This window comes from Tachypleus tridentatus, chromosome 2 (assembly GCF_004210375.1).
Source record: "Tachypleus tridentatus isolate NWPU-2018 chromosome 2, ASM421037v1, whole genome shotgun sequence".
Taxonomy (NCBI): domain Eukaryota; kingdom Metazoa; phylum Arthropoda; class Merostomata; order Xiphosura; family Limulidae; genus Tachypleus; species Tachypleus tridentatus.
In genome coordinates this window covers 57,325,198-57,338,912 of record NC_134826.1, presented here as the reverse complement: position 1 = coordinate 57,338,912, position 13,715 = coordinate 57,325,198, and the positions used below count along the sequence as shown (strand labels likewise).

Here is a 13,715-nt window from a genome sequence, read left to right as displayed (position 1 = left end):
CTTCAGCCATTCTGAGATACATTTTTACTTCAAATGGGTTTCTTGTCATCAAGAATAGAACAGAATAGTTTGCTCTAAAACACCTGGAAAACTTCAAAACACTAGAAATGTACATAGCATGAAAGTAAACATTTTTTTTTTAACTCTGAAAATGTATTTCTAATAGATGCTTACTTACCCAAAGCTATCTTGATTCTGGTCTGTCCTCTAAGCATTGCTAAAAGTATTTTTCTCCAGCACACTAGTCTTTATATCCCACCAATTTGCATCATTTTAGAACACAAGCTGACCACATGACCACTCTCCATCAATCGTACTGTGCCATCTATACTAATGCAGCTGGCTTCCTATACTATTTTAAAATCATCCTTACTTTTAACAACTGGCAGGAACAAACCATAAATACCAGCAATTCAATGGGGAGGAAGAGTGGGAAGTGAATGAATATAGGTAAGTGCCTGTTGGAAAATGTTAGCTTCCAAAACAGTACTACTATCACATACAAAAGCTAGAATCCCACATTACTATGATGGAGAGGTCAATGTAGGCATGTCAATCTCAAATCAAGCAGAAGGATACTGCACTGAAAGAACTAGTATGCTAGAATATAAAAAAAGCAAACCATGATGGAGGGGTCAGTGTAGATATATGAATCTCAAATCAAGTAGAAAGAGCACAATTGTAGAAATCATGGATCAGCAGGGATAAGGAGAAACCCTCATTTGCTTCACTCATTAGGTCCAAGAGTGATGGTCCTTTATAAATGAAACTAGTAACTTTTGGTAAGAAAAGAAGCTGTATGAGTTACATAACATCTTGCAAAATGAACCAGATAAGGAAGTATATCTAGAGCTGAATGGTATTACTAGTGGGAAATGGAAAATAAAGAGAGAAGATCAAACAACATGCTCAGGCAGCAGATATCTAGGAAAAAAAGTCCAGTTGGATAGAGAACAACATAAGAGAAATGAGAAAGGATGCAGAAACATTCATGGCATAAATATCAGAATGACAATTACCACAAGGAAGAAGGAAATGGAGAAAAACTTATTGGAAAGATGGTACAAAGAACATGTTGCAATGGGTTCAAATGGAAAATTGGATAGGGCATGAATGACAAAACTGAAATACAATATGGCAAAACAAAGAAATGTAGAGCATGAAAAAAATGAAAGGAACAGAAATGGAGGGATACAATAAGGGAGGAGAAAGCTTTCCAGAAACTGGAGAATCGGGTGTTTGACAGAACAACCTCATAAATAGAAACAGTTGAAAATAAAAAAAAACTAATCAAACAACCAGGTGAAGAAATGGGTTAGATGAAGTACCGAAGAACCTGAAAGGTGGAAGTTATGTTAAATGAGTTAAGGTCTAAAGATAGACCACTCTTTCTGGGACACAAACAAGGATGAAGGTCAAATGGAACAGGAAACATTACACATGAGTGGTGAGTCCCTAAGCTGAGGCAAGTGACCAAACCACACATGAATATAGAGTTTGATAATGTCAAAATAAACTGTCTGATTGTGCTTGTTGGAGATATGGCTAAGACAAAGGTTAGGGCAGCAAATGTCACTCCAGTAAAGGCCATATCAGAGAGAATCACGTCTGAGTAGGCCAATGCAGAGCAGTAAGCAGAACACATGAAAAGAGCAATCTTGATATGGTTTGTTGTTTGTCATTTATTGGTGCAAAGCAACTAGGGTATCTGTGCCAAACAACCAGTAAATAAATTAAAAAGAAGAGTAAAATTTATTAAAATATGTAAAATGGAATCACATTTAAACAAAGACCAGTTTTCAAATTGTAAAGGTCGATGGTCCTTAAAAATGTCAAAACACAATTGAAATTGACAGTGTCACCAATGTCATGTTTAAATTAGTGCCATCGCTCATGGTCGTAATGATGGCATAAAAGTAAAATGTCGGCTATTGTGACTTGAGTGTCACAAAAAACCATACATTGATGCATCAGTTCAGACACAAGAAAACAATAAGTTAAAAAGCTGTGACTAATGGGTAGTCTAGCCAGAACAACTTCCTCCTCTGATCCTTATGAAAGCAAGTTGGCCAAAAAATAACAGAAGGTTTGATCTGGAAAAGCTTGTTATCACGTTGCTCACTCCAAGTAAACTGCCAAATGGTGCAGAACCAAGCCTTGTCTACAGGATCATAGTCCATGTATGGGACAGGTATAGTAATGATAGCATCAGAGCAGATAGACTTTGCTGTGGTGTTAGCAAGCTGCATTCCACGAATACTGACGTGGTCTGGTATCCAGAAGAACTTAATAGAAATGGATTATAAAGAGAAAAATGAGCCAGTTGGTTTTGAATATTAATGAGAACAGGGTGAGAACTAACATGAAGCAATTCCAGGGCCAGCAGAGAGCTAAGCAAGTTGATATAAACAGTACAACTGGTGTACTGCATAGCTTATACATGATCCAGAGCAAGAGAAATGGCATACAATTTGGCAGAACACAGACACTGTAGAGTGAATCCTGTGTACAACCATTGAACCACAACATACCACAGCAGAGCTCACAGAGTCACCTGATTTTAAACCATCAGTATGGTTTAAATGGAAGGATAATTTTAAAGATGTTCAACAAATAGAAGATGGTACTTCCAATCAGATAACTCAAAGAAAGATCACATCTGGGGATGAAAATAAGTCATGGTTGGATGGGCTGACCAGTAAAGACAGCAATGTTATCCAATATCAAATTCAATTCAGCCAGCTGCACCTGGATATGAAGGCCAATAGAAACAAAGTATAGCATAAACAAAAGTAGTTTAATAAAATCTTTAATGTGGTGATAGGGTTAAACAAAAACAAAGTAACAACCAAACCCTAAATGCAAATTTTAACTAAAATAGTTCAGATTATAAAAAAATTACAAAAATCTAACTTACCAAATACTGATCAAAGAAAACATGAAAGACCAAAATTATCACATGAGGAAATGAGGTCATATAAAATTGCTAAACCTGGGATACCTAATGGGAATGAGAAATACATGCTGCAAAATGTACCACAGATCTCCTGGAAAAAAACAACAACACAATATCAAACCCAAAAAATTACACAAATGTGCAGTAACAGGTGGAAACTGCAGTAGAAAGAAATTTACACTCTTTAGTTATACCCTCCCTCACAAGAAAACAGTAATGAGAAAGGAAAATACTGTCAGGTGAATGTACAATACAAACTACCCAAGAACAAATGCCTGTACTTCCCCAGCAGACATCATCGACTCTGAGACCTTGGGAGTTATGTCAGAACCACTTTTGTGAGAACTTCATCATCCACCATATTAAATATTGAATTCATATGTACAAATGAGAAATTGGAAAAGATATATTTTGAAAACAACCAAGTAGAAACAGAATAATTCAATTTACTAGAAGTCAAAACCTAAAGTTGAAACTGATTTAAATTTCTAATCAAACACAATCAAAATTTTATGGTCACATGAACAGCAAATTAAGATACATGTCTACATACCAGAATGCCAGTTGAAAAAGTGAGGATGGTTCTAAAATGATAGATGGCAAACTATTACTTCTAGAAAGAAGTCACATGATCAGCTCATGTTCTTAAAAGGCACAAAACTGATGGGGTATAAAGACAAGTGTGCTGTAGAAAAATATTTTTTAATAATGCTTAGAGGGCAAATCAAGATTGAGATAGCTTTGGGTGGGTGTAGATAGTACCATTTCAGAACAAACTTCCAGAAATGTTTGCATCATTAAAAAGCTGTAAAACACCAGTGATTATGTGACAGCTTTGTGGGTTTGGTTTACTAACAAACATTAAGGTATCCTGCATTTAGATATTCAGAAGTTTTGCACACTACTGAAGGTTAAACTTCCTATTTTAGCATATAAATAATAGTTAAAGTTTAATTACCATTGTTATCAGTAAGAAAGTTCTATAATCATCCACAAAAGAGCCAATTTTATCCATACAATTAATTGACTGAAAATTCAACAGATAAGGAACAAAGGAAACTATTCACTTACTGTATAAATTATTTAAACATTGGAAGACTGTGTGTTTAAATAATACGTTGCTAGTGGTGAACCTGAACCACATTATAGAAAGGTGAGGGCTGCAAATTCAATAAATGTTGCCTCAACACTTCTGCCAAACAAATAATTAATGCAACCTATACAGAATCCACATTTGTATATTTTCTTTGTTTTTTTGCTTTTGCATAAGTGTAGAGTTTATTTTTAAAAAGTTACCTGTGCTGTACACACTACATGAATTTAATCCCAGTTTAGTGTCACATCCCTTCAAGTATAAGTTTGTAGTATAAAAGAAAATATCATGTAGTGACTATATGACTTTTAAATGGCTATGCACATGTACACAGCTGCTGCATCAGACAAAGATGAAAAATAAAACTGAAACTATACATTTAAAAATGAGCAAATAAAGTTAATTTTTTTGGATCATAGTGATACCAAAAATAATGTTTTCACTGACTTCTTTAATACTTTGCTTAGTTTGTCAGTATTTTCATCTTTAGATATAAAAACTGCATATTTTATCATTTTATCAATATGAGTAGAAAACTAAATGTGTTAACACAGATAAAAGTTTTTGAATACAAGAAAACTTAAGAGCCTGGGTGTATAAAAAAGTATTTTTAAAGTAATATAATCATATTTTATATAATATGATGCACATTTCCACCAACAAATATGATTACATAAACTTAATAAAAGCTTCTTTTAACTCTTGTTTGAAACTGTTTAGAAACAGAATATATCACTTTATGCCCCACTATTCATTGGTAAAAGAGTAGCCCAAGAGTTGGCGGTGGGTGGTGATGACTAGCTGCCTTCCCTCTAGTCTTACACTGCTAAATTAGAGACGGCTAGCACAGATAGCCCTCGAGTAGCTTTGTGCGAAATTCCAAAAAAACAAACAAACAAACACTTTATGCACTTCTCTAAATGTTGTAGTCTGAAGATAATTCACTTTTGGTGAAACACTATGAAGCTAAGTTGTATTGTATACAGTAAGAAAAAAAAAAACCAAATAAGGATAATATAAAATCTGTGGAATCATTTTTTATAACAGGGTGAGGCACTATTACTTCAAGAATTAAAAAAAATAAAACTACATTCTGTTAGTTCAAATACTGCTTCCAAACAATTTTCTTACTTTCCTAATAAAAAATAAAACCTTCTAATTAAAATATTTTCTTTTAACTGTCAGAGCAATAATTAGTTTTTAAACCACAAAACGTATTTCATACAAATGTGAGATTTTCTTGCTTGTAATAAAAATTCAAATAATGATCCATTTTTGATTATGTTATACTTACCTTTAATAATTTCAAAATGTTCCAATTCTGAACAGTCAAATAATAAAAATAATGTTTGGTAACTTACCCGACTGACAGACATCTGATTGGTTGTCAAAGTACCTGTCTTGTCAGAACAGATGACAGATGTACACCCAAGGGTTTCTACAGATGGTAGTGACCTCACTATGGCATTTTTTTTTGCCATTCTTCTAGTTCCTGCAAATTTTAAATAGCTTTCTAAATAAATCTTTTGATTACATAAATTATATTGATGTATAAATTCATTTAAACAAATTAAAGCCACAAACAATTTATCTAAGTTATAACACATTCTAAGATTTGTCTTAATAGAAATATTTTAGTCAGGATGTATATTTTATATTTTCTATTCTCTGGTTTCTTCAGATATATTTCAAAACAGAATTTATTATTTAAATACCCCTATTTATGTCAACCATTTCTAGAAATATAGTACATGAACTTTACAAAAGTTTTTTCATCAGCAAAATATTCACTTAAAGATTAAGGATTTAATTATTTCAACCTGAGTATCCTTCACCACCCATGACAGAAAGTTTTAGTCTTATATTCGAAATTTTATTAAACTAGTTTTTTATGTTATATCAATTAGTATGGCATAAAATCTTACCAAACAATCCACAATTTAATAGTCTATAAGTTTTAAGTTCCTAATCTTACAATGAAATATTTAAATAAATCCTGAATTTCCCCTAGTATCACACACGACATATTTTCTCTAGGCATCTTGTCTTATCTATTTTTTACACCATCCCTTGAAAGAGTAAGAAATTAAATGTAAATTACTCATTATATATTCATTATTGCTCAGATGATCCATAATTTTATAGCTTTCAATTTTGTTTGGTTACAGAGCTACGAAATAAATAATCAAACTCTTCCTGCCACACACATTTGCCCCATCCTCTCTTTCAGGACAAGTTCATAGTTCTCTCTCTTTAAGTTTAATTATATTTTATACATAACCAATAGAAAGTCAAGGTTTTCACCTATCAAATGATGTAATGCATAATTCTGTGTTTTGAACAGGTAATAGTCAATTTAACTCAGAGTACAAGTAATGTTCCAGTAAGAAACTTAATGGCTAGATTGGATGAATTTCTAATGGTTCTTGGCACACAGCTAGGAAGCTACAAAAATTGTGAGAAGTAGAGGAAATTGTTTACTTTTTGCATGTTATTAGTCTTTGTTTTGGGTGCATTATTAAATTAAATAAAAGATATTTAGTGCATTACTACCATTAATGTAAAAAGCACAGTTAAACCTCCTTGACATTTGACAGCAAGAAAAAAGAAAACTGGTTATACACTTTATTTCTTGTTTTTCATGTTTATTCTTTATTTATCATTATAAAATTTTATGTAATTATAATGTCCAACGTTTTTTAGGTTAGTTAATATGAGATTAGATAAAATAAATAATAATAATATAATAAAAATATTTTATGAGGCATGAAGCAACCATGCAAGCAGCATGTGAGCATTGTAATTCAACAGTGTAATTTGAGCTGCACATGCCCCTAGTGATTTACAACGTATAAAGGAGCAAATACTAGTTAGATACAGTTCAAAGGGCAACCAAAAGAGTAATAAAATAATAGAATTTAATTATAACTAGATGTATAATGTTACAAGCTTAAATAAGCTCTCCTAGGATAAACATTTAGAATTTAGTTTCATGTTACTGTCTGAAATCATTCTAGAAAGAAAGAAAATGGTAGTTTACAATTATTTTGACTTTTTTTTGGTGGTTATGAAGTATTGATTAATCCCATTCAAGTTAGGGTAGAGAAAATAACAGAAAAAACAAAGTTTCACTGAAAAAAAAACGTTTTAAATGTATCTAGGAAGTTTTGGGATTACAAAAAAGGAAATTTGAGATTTTCCACATGAGAAAAGTATGTTTAATCTTAACAATAAAATTACTTTGCACATGGACTATTCAAAACAAATATTCAATATATTAATGGTTTTTTTTTTTTTTAGTTTATTCAATATACTTCACTAAGTATGTTTTTTTTGTACGTGAAAGACTCATAATATTAACTGAAGTAGTGTCAAATTTTGTGAATATATATATACACACACACTATACTAAAAGTTAGAAGTATTAAATCTATAAAGACTATAAACAAGTATAAAGAAGTAACATGGTCAGTTAAATTGACCGAGCCTGCGTTGAATGGGTTAACTTGCACTATAAACAGTCCATTCATGTTTCCGATGGTTTATTAATTTGTTTATATACTGCCTTAGAGTGCCACTTGAGAACATAAAACATTAACAAACATGTTACTATTTGATCTCACTCTTATGAAATATTAAGTCTATATTATCACAATGTCAAAAAAATATGAGGGTTCAAGAATTTTTTTACACAAAATGACAAAAACCCTATAACTCAAGTGCTTTCAAAATGTGGACCTTTCTTATTCAGGGGTAAACTACATTACCAATTTTCTTAACATGTTTCCACAAAATAATTTTTAATTTGAAGTGTAAATACCACAAACATTACTATATTAAATCAACCAGGATGGGAACAAATATAATTTCTAGCATATCACCTTATAACAAGTCACTATAAATTTACTACAGAAAGACAAATATGCAAAGGCTGATTATCCAAGGTTAATTTTCTTATCTTACATTAAAAGAGATTGAAGTCCAAATGAGAGTCTCATTATAACAACTCAATATAATTCAACAAAAATCATGTGTTTTCAAGACAACAAGCTTGATCAGCACACTAAAATGGATAACTGTGCACTCCCTCAAAAACTTAAATGCTAAAAATTGTTATTGACCAATTGTGGATATAGAAATAGCCTTAATAAACTATGTCAAAATTAAAACAATGTACACAGGCTATCATACCCATCTAATTAGTTAAAACTGGGGGGCAAGTGTAAAAAAGAACTGGTGAATGAACAAGGCAAGAAAGTTTTTGTTAAAAAATACTCAAAATGCAGTGGAGCTTGTATCTTCTTCTCCCCTAGTTATGCATCTGTGGAATGTAAATCAAAACTTAGTATGCTGACTTTTTTTAAATATATTTTGCTACTTTTTAATGGAACACTAGGCTTCATTCCTTTGAAACACATTTTAAAAAGTGTGTTTAAAATAAAATATCTTTCACCTTACCTATCCTATAAAATTTCTTATTTTTACTTTAAGTTACTTTTATTACAATAAAAGAGTTATACACATGAAAACAAAAAATAGAATACTTATCTTGGCCTTTTGTTTTTTGTTTCTTTTGCTATCAATTGTCGATAACACTTAACTCAATTTTTTTCATACTAATGATAGTACCACACTAAATATATTTTTAGTTAATTAAACAAAGCACCAAAGAACACAACTACTAATATGCAAAATGCAGACAATAACTATAACAACATTTTCTGGCTTTCTATCTGTGAAAGAATAACTGTTACAAATTCATCTAAGCTAATCAGTGTGTTTTCCATGGGAATAAAGATTGTAGTGAAAACTAAGCTAACACTCTTTTGTAGAGAAAACAATGTAATATAATATGTTATTTGTCAGATGAAAACCTTGGCTTTCAATTAGTTATAAGTAATATAGTATTATAATAGAAAACTACTAACAAATTTTGAAAGAAAATGTGGCAGATGTGTGTGGCAAGAGAAGTCTGATTTTCTATTTCTTTGCTCTGCAACAAAATAAGGTCAAAGGCTATGAAAATTATGCTTTTTTCATTTTATGGCATTATAATGAGTTATTGATACTAAATTTTGTACTTCTTGGACAGATTGTAAATATATTACAGCAGAGAGAATGCCTAGAGAGAAAATATCAATTCTCACACTAGAAGAAATTCAGAATTTTAAAACAATATTGCCTCATAAAAGTAAAACTTAAAAAGTTATATACTATTAAAATATGGATCATTGACTACACTTTTATGAAATACATATACCATAAAAAAATAGTAGTTTAATTAAATTTTGAATGTAACTCATTAAAAAACTTGTGACATGTGTGAAAAAAATGACTGTGGAGAAAGGGTTAAGATTATAATTTGAATTTTCTCATACTTTCAGGAGTTTCTTGGTGACTTCTTTTCTAAAGATTAATAAAAAAGTTGTTTTGTAAAAAATCAACAAAACTATGCATTCATCTAAACACACCTTTTAAATATGTCTCACATGATGAATGTTGACTGGAAAAATAAAGGGTTTAATTATTTTTTACAGCACTGAATATAAAACTTGACATATGCTGAATACTGCATGTCACTTTGTGCTTAAGTAACTTGTATGAACATGCAAAATCCTTAGTGAATTTAAAACAGCTAACTTATTAGTGATACAGAGTAACATAGTTCCTTCATTTAACATAAACTTTCAAATAAGAACTTTAATTTTTGCACACATACATACAGAGAAATAGAGATAACTAACCTAAAGCCAAGCATGTGGTTATCACAGCAGGTAGACCTTCAGGAATTGCAGCTACAGCTAGTGCAACAGCAATCTTGAAATAGTAAATAGCTCCCTATAAGAAAAACAAATTCATGTAAAAAGTAATTCCCTCTTACTTTTAGTTATGTAGCACCAAAAGTAATTCCCTCTCACTTTTAGTTATGTAGCACCAAAAGTAATTCCTCTCACTTTTAGTCATGTAGCACCAAAAGTAATTCCCTCTCACTTTTAGTTATGTAGCACCAAAAGTAATTCCCTCTCACTTTTAGTTATGTAGCACCCTATATTAAAAACAAACAGAATGTAATTCACTATTGTTCTCAATAACACCTCTCAATCAAAAAGTTCAGTCTTATGAAAACAATTTTTAAATTTACTTTCTAAGTGATCGAATTACCTATTTAAAACAAGACTCATATTCAACACTGATTTTGGTTACAATAGGTTCTGCCTAACAAGTAAATTATAATTGAACAAAAAGTTTCATAAGCAGTGACTGGTAGTAAAAAACAAATATCTTAAATGCTACTTTCACCCTGCTGATTTAAAATCATAATCATGAATTTCTTAGGGAAAATTGAAAAAAAAACATCCATCAGTTTACAAAGTATATCTTATATTTCAACACTGCAAGTTGTTTAGGTACTTAATAAAATAAAAATGCTCTTAAAATCAATCAATAATATTAGCTTCAAGGCTGAGTGAGTCTTTAGTACAACTGAGCTCATCATTTGCTATCCCAATAAAACATCACAAAAGTAAAAACTTTTTATGTATACATATTTTATTGATTAAAAATTGTACTTAACTTGACGTTAGAAACTTAGCATAGCTAGATTTAACAATTTTTATTTCGAAACATTTTCAGCATATCACACTACTACCGAAAAAAAAGAAAGCTACTTTATGATTTTAGGCATAAATATAAATGAACAAAATAGCTTGTCAAATTTAGAATTAACTGTAATTTAGTAGCTTTGAATATTATTGTACCTCTTATAGAAATAGCATTTAAAGTTACACTTGTTAATTTTTATTTTTTCCATAAACTGTTTTAATAGCTAGTTTGAACTAGTTACTAAGTAAACTAAAACTGAAAGAAGGTTATAAAAATTTATCTCCTCCTCAGGAAATATTGCTAATATTACTAATGAGACATCACATGAAAACTTCACATTTTTTAAATATGTTTCCAACTGTTGTAACTGCAGAAGACAAATATGAAGAATTATCTGTCTAAAGTTTTTTAAATGTTTGTTAAAAAAATATCAAATGCAAAAAGAATAAAAATATACATTGCATGCCAGTCTAACACATGTCTTAGCCCATACAGTTACTCCTAATTTACCCTCACACATAAAGACTGAATTCAGTCTCATGTTTTTTTAAATACCACAATTGTTTTAAAATCTTCTTAATGTGAATTTTTTCTTGAAAAATTTATACTGTTAAACTCAGATAATTTTTAAAATGAAGATGAACTAATTATTACCCCTTTTTGAAGCTGATGCACAAAGATTGCATTGAAAAGATTTACAATGTAAATACTTCAAAACAGTTTCAGTACATTTCTCTTATAATTGTTTCACCATCCACAGCATATGTGTCTAAATAAAATCCAGCATAGAATCAACTATGGCCCAATCAACAATTTCTTACTTTTTCTACTAAGAGATTCTCTTCAAATAAAGAATATATACAATGTACACTAATGGAAATAGTTTTAGAAATGGTAAGGGAAAAGGGTATAGAAAGCAAATACTGTTGGAATGCCACAACTTTATAATTTGAAAATAAGTTGTACAGTCATTCTTGATAGTTCAAGCTGTGATTGCTTGCTATTTAACCGACATAATGTGTTACATAACACACCATTATAAAGCCTACAAGAGTACAAACACTCATATAATTCCCAGTAATAGCAGAGTCAATCCAGCCATGGATTCATCTTTCAACAAGAAAATTATCCCAAGCATTCAGCAAATAAAGCCACTTTCATCAAGTTCTAAAAATACAAACATTCTTCAGGCTATAAAAACTGAGAAGGTCCAAATGCAACCAAACAACTTGGCACTTGGCCGGACTTTGGGGAGTAATACAAAACATTTGGAACATCAATAAACTGCATAGCAGCAAAAAAACACAATGTAATGATTTCTGTAAAGTTAACACATCATATAAAAGATATTAAAGCACTGTAGAAGTTACTTTTCTTTTGTACTTTTTGTGATAATATTAATAAATTCACCATTAGTTCCCACAACTCATTTACATGTATATTTCCATAATTACTTTATGTAAAACTATATCAACTCACTTTAATCCAGGACCCTCCATGGGCTGGATCATTAAAATGGCCAATATTGATAGCCCATACTGCAACACAGATGACAGAGATCACCTTAGATAGCTGTTCACCAAACTCATCCAGTTTCTGCTGCAATGGTGTTTTTACATCTTCTGTTTCTGACATCTCTGTACGAATCTTACCTACATCCAGAGAATATGCAAGCTATTATCTTAAGCATTCTTCTGTCAAAATAGAATGTTTTAGTACTTAACTGAATAAAATTTAGTTCCAAATACATTTTTATAAAGTAAACAATATAGAATTGTTGTGATAGTGGGATTATCAGCAGCAAGATACAATTATTTCTTGTCCAACAATCTACCTTACTCAAAGTTTAAATTAGTAGTACAAATATTAAGAACACAAAATTCTGACCAATAGCAGTATCAAGTCCAGTTCCAATTACCACACCCTGAGCTTTACCAGCTGCAATGTTTGTACCCTATATAAATATAAAGGAAATGTGTTTATAAAAAAGTACACAAATATATAGTTACTTGTCTAAACAATTCAGACTACACAATAAAAACACAATTACAGTCAAACTGATAATGTCTAAAATACAAAATTTCTTGACATTTTTACTTTCTTTATAATTACATTATTTGCTTGAATTTATGCAGAAATTGTTACAGTAGCCTACCTATGCTGTGCCTGTTGTGAGAATTTAACAATTATGAGATAGCAAGTTTTCAAATAAACCAACTAAGGAAATTATAACTGCAACTGTGTTTATGTATGCATATTATAGTATAATACACCCACACAGACAAGTTTTTCTTTTATATTATATCTTCAACACATTACAAACATTATGAAGGAATTCAGTTCTTAGCTAGTGACATTAAATATTATACATTATACCCTGCATAAGTTATTATTTTTGTCAATGGCATCAAAACTAAATCTGATGATGTGTCATATTTAAAAAACTAAAAATCTGTCTGTATAACCTACATGTGACATAAATAACAACAGAAATACATAATTTAGTGTATAATATTTTTTATGTAATAATCATCAAAATGTTTTATGATTCTAAGATTTTGCTAATAATAAAAATTCTATATCAGTGAACTTCCATTTAAAAAAAAACAACAATAAATAAAGACAAGCAACTCACAGAAAACAGAATATTTTTCTTATCTTGGTTGACAGCCCTGGTATCAGGTATAGGATCTGTATGCTTGATAACAGACACAGATTCACCTGGAGCACAGTTAAGTTTAATTTGTCAAACAAATATCTGAACAACAGTTCACAGTATTTTTATCATAATACATTTGTAACAGTTTTGAATCCCTAAAACAGCAAGATAAACAAAAACTGTTTAGAAATAGAAATAAGCTTTAAATATACATATGTGTGTGAAATATTTTCTTTTTCACTAAAGATAAAACTAAAAAGAGAATCTGTTATGTCAAGGCTTAATGTATTCTTTGATTAGCTGAACTTTCAACTGTGGACTGTAGTTTTGCCTATTCAAATTATGTACAATACTTTAGTACAGAATGATTTTGAAAAACATATACATTTAGTTAATTTAAACTA

General features: G+C 30.4%; 1 protein-coding gene across 6 annotated transcripts in view; it reads right to left on the bottom strand.

Annotated features, from left to right (window-relative positions):
• LOC143243910 (calcium-transporting ATPase sarcoplasmic/endoplasmic reticulum type-like) overlaps nt 1–13,715 on the bottom strand; it is a 134,437-nt gene that overhangs the window by 53,574 nt on the left and 67,148 nt on the right. For all 6 annotated transcript variants that reach the window (XR_013024810.1, XM_076487688.1, XM_076487685.1 and 3 more), the window contains exons 8-12: nt 13,288–13,373; nt 12,540–12,606; nt 12,132–12,304; nt 9,794–9,887; nt 5,411–5,541 (exon numbers count right to left, since the gene is read on the bottom strand). Coding sequence is in view for 5 of the 6 variants with exons in the window: in XM_076487688.1 (XP_076343803.1) it covers nt 5,411–5,541; nt 9,794–9,887; nt 12,132–12,304; nt 12,540–12,606; nt 13,288–13,373 (551 nt within the window). In the remaining variant the exon portion in view is untranslated. The remainder of the gene's footprint in view (nt 1–5,410; nt 5,542–9,793; nt 9,888–12,131; nt 12,305–12,539; nt 12,607–13,287; nt 13,374–13,715) is intronic.